This window comes from Narcine bancroftii, chromosome 2 (genome assembly GCF_036971445.1).
Source record: "Narcine bancroftii isolate sNarBan1 chromosome 2, sNarBan1.hap1, whole genome shotgun sequence".
NCBI classification, from domain to species: Eukaryota; Metazoa; Chordata; class Chondrichthyes; order Torpediniformes; family Narcinidae; genus Narcine; species Narcine bancroftii.
Genome location: NC_091470.1, coordinates 200,925,135 through 200,941,543, shown reverse-complemented (window position 1 = coordinate 200,941,543; position 16,409 = coordinate 200,925,135). Strand labels below are relative to the sequence as shown.

Genomic DNA, 16,409 nt, shown 5'->3' with positions numbered 1-16,409 from the left:
TCAAATTAACAGGACTTGCAATGAGAGGCAAAAGCTAATATATGATGTTGAGTTGAAGACAATTTCACTACCTTAAAATGATTTCTGATGTCCCCAGAAAAATCTAGTCTGTGCAATGAAGTACTTAATCACCACCCAAGGTAAGAATTAGGAATGTTTGCTTGTGAGGGGTAGCAAGACTGGTTCTGGGATGTGTTAAGAGAGTCATATTTCATCTCTAATGTTGGTATTTGAGCATTAACTTGCAAGGGAATCAGGCAAGAACTTTTCTGGAGATTAATAAGAAGATAAACTGCTGAAGATACTCTGCAGGTCAAGAAGTGTCGATGCAGAGAAAAACAGAATTAATGATTCAGTCTAGGACCATCCTGTGGGCAGCACGGTTGGGCACAATTCCTTTACAGAGCCAGCAATCAGGACCGGACATGGGTTTGAATCCAGCGCTGTCTGTAAGGAGTTTGTGCATTCTCCCCGTGTCTGTGAGGGTTTTCTGCAGGTGCTCCGGTTTCCTCCCACCCTTCAAAAAAATGTACTGAGGTGTAGGTTCTTTGGCTTGGCTTCGCGGACGAAGATTTATGGAGGGGGTAAAAAGTCCACGTCAGCTGCAGGCTCGTTTGTGGCTGACAAGTCCGATGCGGGACAGGCAGACACGATTGCAGCGGTTGCAGGGGAAAATTGGTTGGTTGGGGTTGGGTGTTGGGTTTTTCCTCCTTTGCCTTTTGTCAGTGAGGTGGGCTCTGCGGTCTTCTTCAAAGGAGGTTGCTGCCCGCCAAACTGTGAGGCGCCAAGATGCACGGTTTGAAGCGTTATCAGCCCACTGGCGGTGGTCAATGTGGCAGGCACCAAGAGATTTCTTTAGGCAGTCCTTGTACCTTTTCTTTGGTGCACCTCTGTCACGGTGGCCAGTGGAGAGCTCGCCATATAACACGATCTTGGGAAGGCGATGGTCCTCCATTCTGGAGACGTGACCCATCCAGCGCAGCTGGATCTTCAGCAGCGTGGACTCGATGCTGTCGACCTCTGCCATCTCGAGTACTTCGACGTTAGGGATGTAAGCGCTCCAATGGATGTTGAGGATGGAGCGGAGACAACGCTGGTAGAAGCGTTCTAGGAGCCGTAGGTGGTGCCGGTAGAGGACCCATGATTCGGAGCCGAACAGGAGTGAGGTGTAGGTTAATGGGGTGTAAATTGGGCAGCACGAACTTATAGGGCCGAATTGCCTGTTGCAGTGCCGTATGTTTAAATAAAAAAAAACAATATAGCTGCAGGTACCATAAGATTTATAGATGTATAGAATTATCTTGTATTGAAGCAGTGCCTTTGTTCCAACTTGTTCATGCTGCCAAAGTGACTATTTATGCCAATCCCATTTTTTGGCTTTTGGTCTAAATTCCTCTAAACCTTTCCTACTCATGTTCCTGTTCATATGTTTTTTAATTGTAAGACAAAGACTGCTCGGCACTAACCGTGGGTGGCACGGTTAGTATAGTGCTTAGTGCAACGCTGTAACAGCGCCAGTGATCAGGATCAGGGTTCGATTCCCGCACTACATTAAAAAGTTTGAACATTCTCCCCATATTCATCTGGGTTTTCACTTGGGGCTCCAAGTTTCCTCCCATCATTTAAAATGGTTGTAGGTCAATTGGGTGACACAGGCTCGTAGTCCGAAAGGGTCTATTACTGTGCTGTATGTCTAAATAAATTTGCTTGCTTACATTTTTCCTTGCAGACCATCAAACGGACCATTGATAAAAAGACAGTGGAGGTCTATATCCTGTTCAATGAGGAGCTATCTCGGGTGAATAAAGATCTGAACAGAAAGACAATCCACCTGCTCCCACAGATGCCGCGATATGCTGGCCAGGCACACTGGGCACGTACTCTCCGGTGCCGCATCGAGAGGCCAATGCAGGTGAGTCAAGTAACAATTATTGAACAATAGAAGTAAAGTTGTATGTGAAAGAAATCTGGAGTGTATGAAGTGGATACACAAGTGGAATGATGTTTCACAGACAAACATTCTCTGATATGCCTGAACAGCTTTGCGGAAACCTCGGGTCAGCCCCTTCTCTGACCCTCTCTCCACTGCCATCCCAATGTTACCCTTCCAGTGTTTCTCCAATTCCCTTTTCAAGCCTCAATTGAATCTCCTTACAATGCCCCTTTGGCTGCATGTTCCATATTACAACACTTGCAGAGATACTTGGGATTATTATTGTACTTCATTGTGGAATCCATCCGAAAGGACTGACACATAGAATCAATTATAAACAGGGACTAATACTGAATGTATGGGATAAAGAGGATCATAAACACACATGACAATTTCAGATTCAAATTTATTCTCAAAGTGCATAGATGACATCCCATACAACCCTGAGATTTTTTTTTCCCTGTGGAGAGGCAGAATTACCACTTATTGGTGGTGTAAAAAAAAAACCATACTCAAGAAGATGCATATTAGTCTGTAAATTCAACTGCACAGTGAGCAGAATCAGAGATGGTAGCTGCACCTTTATTGGCCAGGTACTTTGATCCAGAGAACATTACTGTACTGTACAAGCCATGCGACCCAGGATGTTGTGCCAACCTATGCAAACCTACTCTTCAACAATCTAATTTCTCCCTAAACTAACACCCATAACCCTCTTTTTTTTTACATCCATATGCCAATCTAAGATGCTTTTGAATGTCTCCATTGTGCCAGCCTCCACCAACCTTGGCATTCCAGGCACCCACCACTTTGTACATTTAAAAAAAAGACCTCTGACATCTCCCCTAAATTTTTCTCCACTCACCTTAAACACATTTCCTCTGGTATTTGCAATTATCACGGCTGGCTGTCCACCTTATTGAGGTTGTGCATAATCTTATGTACCTCTATTAAGTCACCTTTCATCCTTCGTCGCTCCCTATACCTTGGACTGACGCTAACTCTTCAGTTTAAGGAAGGGCCTGTGTTAACCTCTGCTTTGTAATTCACAGTTTCTGACCCAAGCCACCTTTCTGCCCAAAATTGGATTGGGGGATGAGTCAATGGTGTTATATCAGTCATTGGAGCAATCACTGGATGAATTTGTGCGTAAAGTTTTCACTGAATGGACTGTCAATGTGGACCGGGACAGCATAAAGCGACTGGAGAGACCACTGATGATTCGCAATAATGATGATAATGGCCGCCTCAGTGTAAACTTTGACATGTGAGTTTGGTCAACCTTTGGCTAAACTGGTGAATATGCTAAATAAGCATTTGGGTGGACTTGTAAATCAAAAATTCAATCAGGAGACAACCCCCAGGCAGGAGAGTTTCATGGTGAATTTCATGCTGGAAAATCTTCTCATAATCCAAAACTCAAACTCAAACATAGCTTGTACGTGGTCAGATGGCAGAATACACGTCTCGTGTTTCTTCACCTTCTGACTATATTCCTTCCTATGTTTTTCTCTCTCAACCACATTGAGATTTCCTGATGTTTGTTTTACTTGCTGTTTCTGGGAATGTTATTTTCAATAGTTCTTGGTATTCAAAACTATTATTTGTCTTTGCCGTTCCACTTCTCTCAAGATTAGGATAAAGGAGGTCTCAATCTCCTGCCCAAGTCACTGGGTGAATGCAGAGAATTGGAAGTCCTACTGTTTCAACAAGACGGTGGGCCACCTGTTCTATCTGCTTGGTGTGATAGAGGCCAAATCAAGCAACACTTGACAGCAATCTGGTCTGATGCAGAGTGCGCATCTCTACTCCTCCCAGCATCTTGTGTGACCATTGAGTATATTTCATTTCATGGCATACAAAAATGCGGATAATAACTTGAGATGTCAATGGCTCTACACTGAGATGCTAAATAGAACAGAATATTGGATTCAAAACAACTCACAATCTTTTGTGAAGGGGCAGCGTGGTTAGTGTAGAGGTTAGTGCAATGCTGTTACAGAGCCAGCAATTGGGACTGGGATTTGAATCCCGCGCTGTCTGTAAGGAGTTTGTACAGTCTCCCCACGTCTGCATGGGTTTCCTCTGGGGTGCTCAGGTTTCCTCCCACCCTTCAAAATATGCCGGGGGTTGTAGGTTAATTGGGTGTATTTGGGCAGTATGGGCCAAAAGGGCCTGTTACTGTGCTGTATATTTAAATTTAGAAAAATTTAGACCCACAGCACATTCGAGCTTGCAGGAACTATCCCTAACTTTACCCATCTTCGGTGGCCCCCTTTTCCAGACAAAAGATTCCTTGCCTCATCTCACTGTTTCATCTAATTGATAGACATAATTCAGGAGGGAGCTGTGCCATCTCTATTACTCTCTGCTTCCTTGCAGGTACCTGTTGGAATTGTTTGATGAAATCCATTATTGGGAGCGCTTGCTCTTTGAGATCCCCCATTACGTTATGGAGATCTACCAGCGAAGAGAAGAACTCCGGAAGCTCCGAGAGAGTGTTCTTCTAGTTGTACGTGACTACAACAGGTCAGTGCAGATTCTTCACATCCTAACAATGTGGCTTATGGAGGCATCCTCCTATATTCACACAGGTAGACTCATGATGGTACTTTCCCATCAGTTATTGTCTACGATAGAGTTTGCTTGCCCACTAGGACCTGTGGGGAAGACAGGAAAGAGAGTTGAGCGACGGACTAGGCCTTGACTTTGTGGAAAGGCCACTCCTTTCATTTCTATTGTCCTTCAGTGAGTTGAGGTGGCAAGACCACCACCTCTGAGATGTGGATTTCAATCCAGCACTGAAATTTTAGGAGTTCCAGAGGCTATGAAATGCCAATTCCTGACATTAACAAATTGTTGCTCTAACTTCTTCCTGACTAGGACGTTGCAAATCATTGATTTCTTAACAATTCACCGGCTCTCTTTCTCCATCTAAATCCTTCACCTGGTTTACATTTTAGGCAATCTTTGTTTTGGAAAACAAGATAGGTGAGATGGATTCAGTCTATAGAAAGGGAATGATTTTACCAAGATTAACGCAACAAGTCGACACTCTGTCTTGCAATGCAAACTTACATCCTTGCTGCCATATTGGAAGTTGAGATGCCAATATAGTTCAGGTTTAATTTGTTCCTTTGCACTATTGGGGATACACACACTGCTTTTTTTTTCCCAAGCAGGTGACTCCTATAGGATGTCAAAACACAGAAATGCTGGAGGAACTCAACCGGTCTCACAGCATCCAAAGGAGGTAAAGATATATTACTGATGTTTCGATCCTGAGCCCTTCATAGAACATTTCAGCACAGTACAGGCCCTTCAGTACTTGATGTTGTGGTATTCCTACCAAAAAAATACTAAAGCCTTCCTACCTCATAACCCTCTATTTTTCTTTTATCCATGTGCCTGTATAAGAGTCTCTTAATTGCCCTTAAATGTTTCAGTCTCCACCACCACCCATGGCAAGGCATTTCAGGCACTCACAACTCTGTGGGGAAAAAAAACCCCAAAAACTTACCTCTGATATTTCTCCTAAATTTTCCTCCCTTCACTTTGTAGAGAGGTCCCTTGGTGTTTGCTATTTCGGCCTGGGAAAAAGGCGCTGGCAGTCCTTTTGTCTGTGCCTCTCAGAAACTTGTTGACCTCTATTAAATCTCCTCTCATCCTTCGCTCAAAAGAGAAAAGTCCAAGCTCTGCGAACCTTGCCTCATAAGACTTATTTTCCAATCCAGGCAACATCCTGATAAATCTCCTCTTTCCCCTCTCCATAGCTTCCACTTCCTTCCTACAATGAGGGGAACAGAAATGAACACTAAAAACATACCTTGAGGAAGGGTTTGGATTCAAAACATCAGTTATATATTTTTACCTTCTATGGATGCTGCGAGACTGGTTGAGTTCTTCCAGCATTACAATCAGTGTTTCATTCCATAGGATGTGGTCTTCTTTAATGTCCCTGGGGAAGAAAGATACAAACTTTCATGCTTCCCCCAAAGTCCCTTCTGAAGTGCAACTTTTAAGTTAAAGATGCAATGGACAATTTGGACGCAACAAACTACCACTGACCCAGTTGGGTTGATGAGCCAGCAAAACAGAGAACACTGGAACCATTCAGCTAGGCAGGAAAGAGAAATAGATTTAATGTTTCATGATGGGGAGCCACATGAGTTCGAACAAACTGCAAAAGGCTTTTGGAGAGCCAGTGAAAAGTGCAGGTACAATAAGGAAATTAATATCTCGTCAAAGTTAGAATGACTTGTATATTTATGACTTCAGCATCCTTGATGAGTTAACGAAAGAGCAAAGGAACCTCTTCAAAGACAGAATCAAATTCTTGGACAAGAAAATATCCCCAGGGTTGTCCAAGCTTCAGTGGGCATCGCGAACACTGTCCAGTTACTTCATCAATGATTGTCGGATGCAAGCCAGGCAGGTATATATCTTTTTTTGAATATTTAATTTTCGTAGACTCATAAAATTCAAACAAACCATATAATTAAAGAAACATTCATGTAACATACAGAGTCTGTATTTATCCCCTCCTCCCCACCCTCGTACAACTGAAAATACAGTCAATTAATTACAGCAATACAAATTCCGGTGGGGACAAAGACCCCTACAGACCCCCAGGAAAAATACATTCAGAAAGGCTAAGTAACAAAGGGTAAGAAATTAAAAGAACTTAAATTAAAAATAAATTTTAAAACTCAAAGCAAAACTGAAAAAAACCCATTGCCTGCGCCATTTATTACCCTGCCAGGACGGATTGCAACAATACCCCAGTTTCAAAGTGGGGGCGGGGGGAGTTCTAATTAATCTGTGCACCAATATATTTCAAGTAAGGTTGCCAGGCCTTAACGAATGTGTCAGACAAGTTGAAGTGCCAGTTGATGAAATAGACAAAGATGATGCGGTCAAACAATAATCATGGCTTTTATTAGCAGAAACTCATGGTACAATAATGAAAGATAATAGGTGCATACGCAGTTATACCTAAGGGGAGTGTCCTTAACAGTCGAGATAATGCACAGCCAATGTTAGTACATTAGAATTTATAGGTGCTCCCAGGATGTCTTGTGGAGCCTGTCAGTATTTACAGGGGTGGGTGTCCTGGGAGGGTGTCGGTATTTCCAGGGGGAGTCCTGGGAGGGCGTCGGAATTTGCAGGGGGAGTCCTGGGAGGGCGTCTGTTTTTGCAGGGGAAGTCCTGGTGGGTGCGCGTCGGTATTTGCAGGGGAAGTCCCCTGAAATTTTAGAATATTTACAGGGGATTCTCTGGGAATCTGATTATATTTGCAGGGGGTCATCAGAGTGCTTCAGTATTTGCAGGCAATCTTTACCAGGAATATTTGGAAAGCAATGATATGGGGAAAAGGGCAGCAGGTTAGTTCAGCAGTAAAGAATGAAATGATTGAGCCTTGGGCAAAGGTTGCAAGTCAAATAACATTAGAGTGTAGATTCTAGTGACGGTTCCTGATAAAACAAAGTCATTTCAGAGCTTCGATGATGAGCTTAGTTAATATCTGAATGGGAATACAATAAGGATGAAAAGAATACAGAATGATTTTGTTAAGTGTCCTGTTAAACATAATTGATCTTCTGTTTCAATGAAAAATCAAAGGAATTGTAGATTGTGATCCTGCAAACTCTGCAGTAAATCCAACACGGAATGTTGTAAAAATATCCTTTTCACGTGTTCAGTCACTGCAAACCAGTGGCACTGTTTTATGTGCATTGTAGTAGCTCAGTGCTTGAAGAGGAAGCCACAGGGGCCCCATTTCCATCCAATTTTGGGATGTGATTCCCAAAACTCCAGTAAAGACCTTGAAATTCTGTGTAATAAAAGTGGCTTGTGATTTATCAGGCCGCCAGCAGCCAACGGCCATGATTTGCTGTCAGTTTTCCTCATAAAGAAATAAAGATCATGCTTTCCTGTGCTGTGCTCTTGATTCCCTCAGGATGTCCTTCTGAAGCAGGTTGTAGCTAATGATCCATTTTTTTTCTCGTGTAGTCCCTGGTGCATTGCAGGAAGCATGGTGGCCTTCCTATGCACAGCAAGCTCCCAGAAATAGGAGTTAAGGGGAAACCAAATGAATGGACAAGGTGAAGAGGAAAAGGGGTAAGATGAATGATGGGGGGGGGGGGGGCGGCAGGTATGGAGAGGACACTGTTCAACAGAAAAAGCATTTGGTTCAAGTGGTCTATATGGTAGAAAGTTCTGATGAACAAGTATCTATGAAATCTGTCCTTGGGGACATGGGGATGTGTGCTTGTGATATTGAAGATGCCAATCTTGCTCCTTAATGTTCTGATGTGATCTGTGCTCTCAAACAGCTGCAGCTGACAATCGATGAGTACAAGGCCTCGAGTCTGCAGATCCAGCAGTATGCCCACCAAATGAGTGAGCTGATGCTGGTCCACATTGATAGTCAGCGCATCTACTGCGACAAGGATTTCACTGAAGCTCAGCAGTCCCACCAAGAACAGGTCCAGTCAAAACTTTTACACCTACACCAGGAAATTGTCGCAACAATGCGGCAAACATACCTTGTATTCAAGAATGATGGATCCGAGGTGAGTTTCTCTGACCCTCCACCCCTCGCTCTGTTGCAAATTCAGTGCCATTCTGTGTGATTTAGAAACAAAAAGATTGTGTAGCAGTCCAGAGCTACTCCCTTTTTTAAAAGCTAACTTTGATAATTCAGTGGGCTTGGAGATCGTGATGTTTTCCATTCATTGATCTCCAGTGTTCACTCTTTAGGTGCAACATCATTGGTTAAATTATGCCAAGAAGGTTGACCGGTTGGTGGAAGAATCCTTCAGACTAAACATTAAGCGGTCTTTGCTGGAGCTTTCCAAGGCTATCAATGGAGATCCAAAATCCACACCCAACGCACTCTTCAGGGTCCTGGTTGTTCTCCAGGATGGCATGCCAGGAAAGGTATCACAGATTATTGGAGAACCTGAATTTGCGGTGTGTGAGCTCCTTGAGCAGTTGACAGTGAGTCAAATTCAAATCCAACATGTTGGAAAGTTTTAGTAAGGCGGTCATGATTTCGAATCCCTGCACAACAGCTGCTGAATTTGAGCTCAAGTAGTCAGTAAATATAACATTTTAACAACTGGTTTCAGTAATTGGACAATAGGACCTTGGAGTATGTTTCTAAATCTCTGAAATTGGCAGCACAGATGGAGAGGCTCGTAAAGAAGGCATTCAAATGCATGCCTTCTTCAGCTGTGGCGTAGAATAGAAGAGCTGAGATATCATGTTACAAGTTAGAAAGTTTTGGTTAGTTCACACTTGGAACATTGTGTGCATTTCTGGTCGCCACGTGGTCAGAAGGATGTGATTGAACTGGAGAGGGTGCAGAGGAGTTGGCCCAATTGGAGCATTTCAGTTACAAAGATACGTGAGATTTCTCTGGAGTGAAAATTCAAAGTTCAGATTTATTGTCAGCGTACATACATACATTTTATCACACACAACCCTGAGATTCTTTTTCTTACAGGTGAGGCAGAACCACAGCTTGTAAAAGCTGTAAAAAGCTGTACGCAAGATGATACGCACACATGTAAACAAATAAAGAAATGCAAAACAACCTAACTGAAATACAGAGAGAAAAAGGATGTTGAAGGGTGAATTGTTAGAGGTATATAAAATTATGAAGGGGATAGATAGTAAAAATCTTTACTGCATGATAGGGGTGTCTAAGACTAGAAGCATAGACTTTAGTTGAGAAATCCCTCAGTTTAAGGGAACTTTCAGGGAGATTTGCAGTGATTTTCTTTCCACATATTAGAGTTGGTAGAATTGGAAATAATCTATCCGATCTCTGCATGTCAGAAACATTTAGACAAGTTTTTGAATGGCCAGGCCACCAAAGGCTGTGGACCTATTGTGCAGCCATACATCCACAGTGTTGGATCAGGTCACACCTAAGATGGGCATTACTGTCTTGAAGTATCTGCACAATACTGTTCCTTCTGGAGATAAGAAATAAATAACGTAGAGATTAGTTATGGTGCTGCCACTGTGATATCTTCAAAGTTTCATTAAATATTTTAAAAGTTTGTATGCCTTATATATATATTTTTTTTTAAAAATGGCCTGTCCTTGTCAATTGCTCAGTACTCATGTCCTGTTGCTGATGTTCCTTTAGGTAGAGTTTTCACCCTCGCTAGCTAAACTTGCCAGTATTGTCAACAATGTCAGTGTTCAGATAAAAAACTCCCTTGCCATTTTTAATCGCATACCGGAACTACTGACTCGGAGGAAATCTACTCTTCAAACCATCGTCTTAAACATTGGTAAGCAGAGTCTGCGTGAACTTCATTTCCTAGCTACTGTGGGTCCTCACCGGTAAATGTTCATAGGCACTATAACATCAAATATCACACCACATTACTTCAAACCATGAGATACCCCAGCATGAGATGCTACCATGTCAACTATTGCAATCTGTAAGAGTGTGTGACATCTTGGGCAAGGGATTACTTCCCTTTATATTTCCCACTGTTTAGATAAGACTACCAACCCACTGAAAGACCCACCACACTCCGGAAACACCCTCTCCTCGATGAGAGAAGAGACAAGACTGTGAAAGCATGCACCAACAGGCTGAAAGGCATTTTATGCTCTGCAGCTATCAGACTCCTGAATGAACCTCTTAACAGTGCTGTAATGTTGTCCTTGCTTTTTTTTAAAAAAAATTTATTTTTCACACCATAAATCACATTAACCATGATACACATTTTTTCCTTTTCACACATATACAGTTCCATTTTCTCCCCACCCCTCCCTCCTCCCATCCCACCCTCCCTACCTCCCCCCTCCCGTCCATTTAAAGTACAAAATCTAGGATACATTAAACCAGTCAAACAATGTTGTCATTCAATAAAAATACACAAGAAATTCCACTGATTCCATTCTTTTCCTTTCCTTCTCCTTCCGTTAATTTAGGTAGTGATTGTCCCCGGTAGGTTTTCGCTATTGTGTTTCATGTAAGGCTCCCATATTTGTTCAAATATTTCAATATTATTTCTTAAACTATATGTTATTTTTTCTAATGGAATACATTTATTCATTTCTATATACCATTGTTGTATTTTCAAATTATCTTCCAATTTCCAGGTTGACATAATACATTTTTTTGCTACGGCAAGAGCTATCTTAACAAATCTTTTTTGTGCATCCTCCAAATCAATTCCAAATTCTTTGTTTTTTATGTTACTTAGGAGGAATATCTCTGGATTCTTTGGTATATTGTTTTCTGTTATTTTATTTAATATCTGGTTTAGATCTTCCCAAAATTTTTCTACTTTCTCACATGTCCAGATTGCATGAATTGTTGTTCCCATTTCTTTTTTACATCGAAAACATCTATCAGATACTGTTGGGTCCCATTTATTTAACTTTTGAGGTGTAATGTATAGCCTGTGTATCCAGTTATATTGTATCATACGTAACCTCGTATTTATTGTATTTCTCATCGTTCCAGAACATAACTTCTCCCATGTTTCCTTCTTTATCTTTATATTTAAATCTTGTTCCCATTTTTGTTTAGTTTTACCATTTGTTTCCTCATTCTCCTTTACTTGCAGTTTAATATACATATTTGTTATAAATCTTTTGGTTACTTATAAACATCTGGATAGACAGGGTCTGATCAGGAGCACTCAACATGGATTTGTGGGAGGAAGGTCATGTTTGACCAATCTGGTTGAATTTTTTGAAGAGGTGTCTAGGAATGTGGATGAGGGTAGCGCAGTGGATGTTGTCTATATCGACTTCAGTAAGGCCTTCGATAAGGTACCACATGGAAGGTTAGTTAGGAAGGTGCAGTCTTTAGGTATAAATTTTAAGACAGTCAAATGGATTGAACATTGGCTGAAAGGGAGAGGCCAGAGAGTGGTAGTGGATAATTGTCTGTCAGGTTGGAGGCCGGTGACCAGTGGTGTGCCTCAAGGATCTGTATTAGGCCCATTGTTGTTCGTTATATACATTAATGATCTAGATGATGGGGTGGTAAATTGGATTAGTAAATATGCAAACGATACTAAGATAGGTGGAATAGTGGATAATGAAGAAGGTTTTCAAGGATTGCAGAGGGATTTGGGCTGCTTAGAAAAGTGGGCTGAAAAATGGCAGATGGTATTTAATGCTGATAAGTGTGAGGTGCTTCATTTTGGTAAGATGAATCAGATTAGGAAATACGTGGTAAATGGGAGAGCATTGAGGAATACAGAAGAGCAGAAAGATTTAGGAGTAATGGTACATCGTTCCCTGAAGGTTGAAACTCACGTGAATAGGGTGGTGAAGAAGGCTTTTAGTATGCTGGCCTTTATCAATCATTGCATGGAATATAGGAGTTGGGAGGTGATGTTGAGATTGTATAAGACGTTGGTGCGGCCTAATTTGGAGTTCTGTGTGCAGTTCTGGTCGCCTAATTATAGGAAGGATATAAACAGAGTGGAGAGTGTGCAGAGAAGGTTTACCAGAATGTTACCTGGGTTTAAGCATCTAGAGTATAGGGAGAGATTGGACAGATTAGGTCTTTATTCTTTGGAGCGTAGAAGGTTGAGAGGGGATTTGATAGAAGTATTTAAGATTATGAAAGGGATAGACAGAGTGGATGTGGATAGACTATTTCCGTTAAGAGGAGGAAAGATTAAAACAAGAGGACATGAGTTAAGAATTAAGGGGCAGAGGTTTAGAGGTAACATGAGGGGGAACTTCTTTTCTCAGAGAGTGGTAGCCGTGTGGAATGATCTTCCGGGAGAAATAGTGGCGGCGGAGTCAATTGTATTATTTAAGGTTGGACAGGTATATGGATGAGAAGAAGATGGAGGGTTATGGGCATTGTGCAGGGAGGTGGGACTAGAAAGGGGTGTTTGGTTCGGTGCGGACTAGAAGGGCCTAATGGCCTGTTTCCGTGCTGTAATTGTTATATGTTATTGTATCTGTAATCACATATTCAAAGTTACTTCCCTCTGGCAAACTCAGACTGCTTCCTAATTGTCCTTCAAGTAGGATCTCAATTGGTAATATGCCAGCGCTGTATCTTGAGTTATATTGTATTTATCTTTCATTTGTTCAAAGGATAATAATCTATTTCCTGAAAAACAATTTTCTATTCTTTTAATCCCTTTTTTCTCCCATTCTCTAAAGGAAAGGTTATCTATTGTAAAAGGGAGTAACTTGTTTTGCGTCAATATTAGTTTTGGTAATTGATAAATTGTTTTATTTCTTTCTATATGAATCTTCTTCCAAATATTGAATCGATGATGTAATACTGGAAAACTTCTATGTTGTACCAATTTTTCATCCCATTTATATAATATGTGTTCAGGTATCTTTTCCCCTATTTTATCTAATTCTAATCTGGTCCAATCTGGCTTTTCCCTTGTTTGATAAAAATCTGATAGGTATCTTAATTGTGCGGCTCTATAATAATTTTTAAAGTTTGGCAGTTGTAAGCCTCCTTGTTTATACCATTCTGTTAATTTATCTAGTGCTATCCTCGGTTTCCCCCCTTTCCATAAAAATTTCCTTATTATTTTCTTTAACTCCTTGAAGAATTTCTCTGTCAGTTGTATTGGCAATGCCTGAAATAGGTATAATATCCTTGGAAAAATGTTCATTTTAATACAGTTTATCCTTCCTATTAGTGTTAGTGGTAAATCTTTCCAATGCTCTAAATTGTCCTGTAATTTTTTCATTAGTGGATAATAATTGAGTTTATATAGTTGCCGAGATTTTTATTTATTTGTACACCTAGGTATCTTAATTGCTTGCATTTGCCATCTAAGTGGTGATTCCTTCTTAAATTTTGAGAAATCCGCATTATTCATAGGCATTGCTTCACTTTTATTTACGTTGATCTTGTAACCCGACACTTCTCCATATTCCTTCAATTTCTTATATAATTTTTTTATTGATAGTTCTGGTTCTGTTAAGTATACTATAACATCATCCGCAAATAAACTGATTTTATATTCCTTGTCTTTTATTTTTGTCCCTTTTATATTATTTTCTGTTCTTATCAATTCTGCTAGTGGTTTTATAGCTAACGCGAACAATAAAGGTGATAGTGGGCATCCCTGCCGTGTTGACCTGCTTAAGTTAAATTGCTTTGATACATGTCCATTTACTGTCCCTTATATAATGCTTTAATCCAATTAATATACTTCTCCGGTAAACTGAATTTTTGCAATACTTTGAACAAATAATTCCATTCTACTCTATCAAAGGCCTTCTCTGCATCTAAAGCAACTGCTACTGTTGGTGCTTTATTCCCTTCTACTGCATGAATTAAGTTAATAAATTTACAAATATTGTCTGTTGTGCGTCTTTTTTTGATAAATCCAGTTTGGTCTAGATTTACCATTTTCGGTACATACTCTGCTAATCTGTTTGCTAATAGTTTAGCTATTATCTTATAATCTGTGTTAAGTAAAGATATTGGTCTATATGACGCTGGTGTGAGTGGATCTTTCCCTTGCTTTAGTATTACTGTAATTATTGCTGTTTTACATGAATCTGGTAAGCTTTGTGTTTTATCAATCTGGTTGATTACTTCCAGGAGGGGCGGAATTAATAAATCTTTAAATGTTTTATAGAATTCTATTGGGAATCCATCCTCTCCTGGTGTCTTATTATTTGATAATTTTTTTATTAGCTCTTTTATTTCTACTATTCCAAATGGCTCTGTTAATTTATTTTGTTCCTCTATTTGTAGATTTGGTAGTTCAATTTTAGTTAGAAATTCATCTATTTTCCCTTCTTTCACTTCGTTTTCAGTTCGGTATAATTGTTCATAGAATTCTCTAAAGTTTTCCTTAATTTCTTTTGGGTTATATGTAATTTGTTTGTCTTTTTTCCTTGATGCCAATACCATTTTCTTAGCTTGTTCTGTCTTAAGCTGCCATGCTAGAATTTTGTGTGTTTTTTCACCTAGTTCATAATATTTCTGTTTTGTCTTCATCATATTCTTCTCCACCTTATATGTTTGTAGTGTTTCATATTTTATTTTTTTATCTGCCAATTCTCTTCTTTTAGTTGTATCTTCCTTCATTGCTAATTCTTTTTCTATATTTACTATTTCCCTTTCCAACTGCTCTGCTTCCTGATTATAGTCCTTTTTCATCTTGGTTACATAACTTATTATTTGCTCTCTAATGAATGCTTTCATTGCATCCCATAGTATAAACTTATCTTTCACTGATTTCGTATTTATTTCAAAATACATTTTAATTTGTCTTTCAATAAATTCTCTAAAATCCTGCCTTTTAAGTAACATGGGTTTTAATCTCCATCTATACATTCTTGGAGGGATGTCCTCTAACTTTACTGTCAATATTAAGGGTGAATGGTCCAATAGTATTCTAGCTTTATATTCTGTTTTTCTTACTCTATCTTGCATACGAGCTGATAACAAAAATAGGTCTATTCTTGAGTATGTTTTATGTCTAGCCGAGTAATATGAATATTCCTTTTCCTTTGGGTGTTGTTTCCTCCATATATCCAAAAGTTGCATTTCTTCCATCGATTTAATTATAAATTTGGTTACTTTGTTCTTTCTGTTAATTTTTTTCCCAGTTTTGTCCATATTTGAATCCAAATTCAGGTTGAAATCCCCTCCTATTAATATGTTCCCTTGTGTATCTGCTATCTTCAAAAAGATATCTTGCATAAACTTTTGATATTCTTCGTTAGGTGAATATACATTGAGTAGATTCCAAAACTCCGAATATATCTGACATTTTATCATTACATATCTTCCTGCTGGATCTATTATTTCCTCTTCTATTTTAAATGGCACATTTTTACTAATTAATATAGCGACTCCTCTTGCTTTTGAATTATACGATGCTGCTGTTACGTGTCCTACCCAATCTCTCTTTAATTTCTTGTGTTCCAATTCAGTTAAATGTGTTTCTTGCACAAATGCTATATCAATTTTTTTCTTTTTTCAGTAAATTTAGCAGTTTCTTCCTTTTAATTTGGTTATGTATTCCATTAATATTTAAAGTCATATAGTTCAATGTAGCCATTTTATACTTTGTTTATCTTCCCTTTCCGTTTCTCCATCATTACCTTTCCTTCTTATCCATTTCTGTTTTCTTGTTTTGAACACTTTATAAGACAACATTCCTAAAACATCAAACATTTTCCTTATTCTCCTATTTAAAACTTCTTTAGCCCCAATCTCCCCTTCCCCTCCTGAGTTGTCCTTTATCCCTTGTCGGACAACCACATCTCCCCTCTCCATTTGGATTTGCGAATTCACTCGCAAGCGTCAGCTTATTTTGCAGTGACCGTAACTCCTCCCCACCCAGCCCCACCCAGAAAAGATTTCACTTTTCATATGTAACAAAGGTCACTCTTTTAATTCCCTCCTTATTCCCTCTATTCCATTTCCTTCCCTCATTAATTCTTGTCTATACTCTATATATTTTCCTCTAAATACGGATAC

The 16,409-nt window shown here is 39.7% G+C and overlaps 1 protein-coding gene across 4 annotated transcripts in view; it reads left to right on the top strand.

Annotated features, from left to right (window-relative positions):
* Positions 1–16,409, top strand: part of dnah2 (dynein, axonemal, heavy chain 2) — a 243,293-nt gene that overhangs the window by 45,471 nt on the left and 181,413 nt on the right. For 3 of the 4 annotated variants that reach the window (XM_069920087.1, XM_069920088.1, XM_069920086.1), the window contains exons 13-19: positions 1,730–1,912; positions 2,986–3,200; positions 4,316–4,462; positions 6,212–6,368; positions 8,269–8,508; positions 8,696–8,875; positions 10,095–10,242. In XM_069920087.1, the coding sequence (XP_069776188.1) occupies positions 1,730–1,912; positions 2,986–3,200; positions 4,316–4,462; positions 6,212–6,368; positions 8,269–8,508; positions 8,696–8,875; positions 10,095–10,242 (1,270 nt within the window). The remainder of the gene's footprint in view (positions 1–1,729; positions 1,913–2,985; positions 3,201–4,315; positions 4,463–6,211; positions 6,369–8,268; positions 8,509–8,695; positions 8,876–10,094; positions 10,243–16,409) is intronic. The other variant, XM_069920089.1, reaches the window with a different exon arrangement.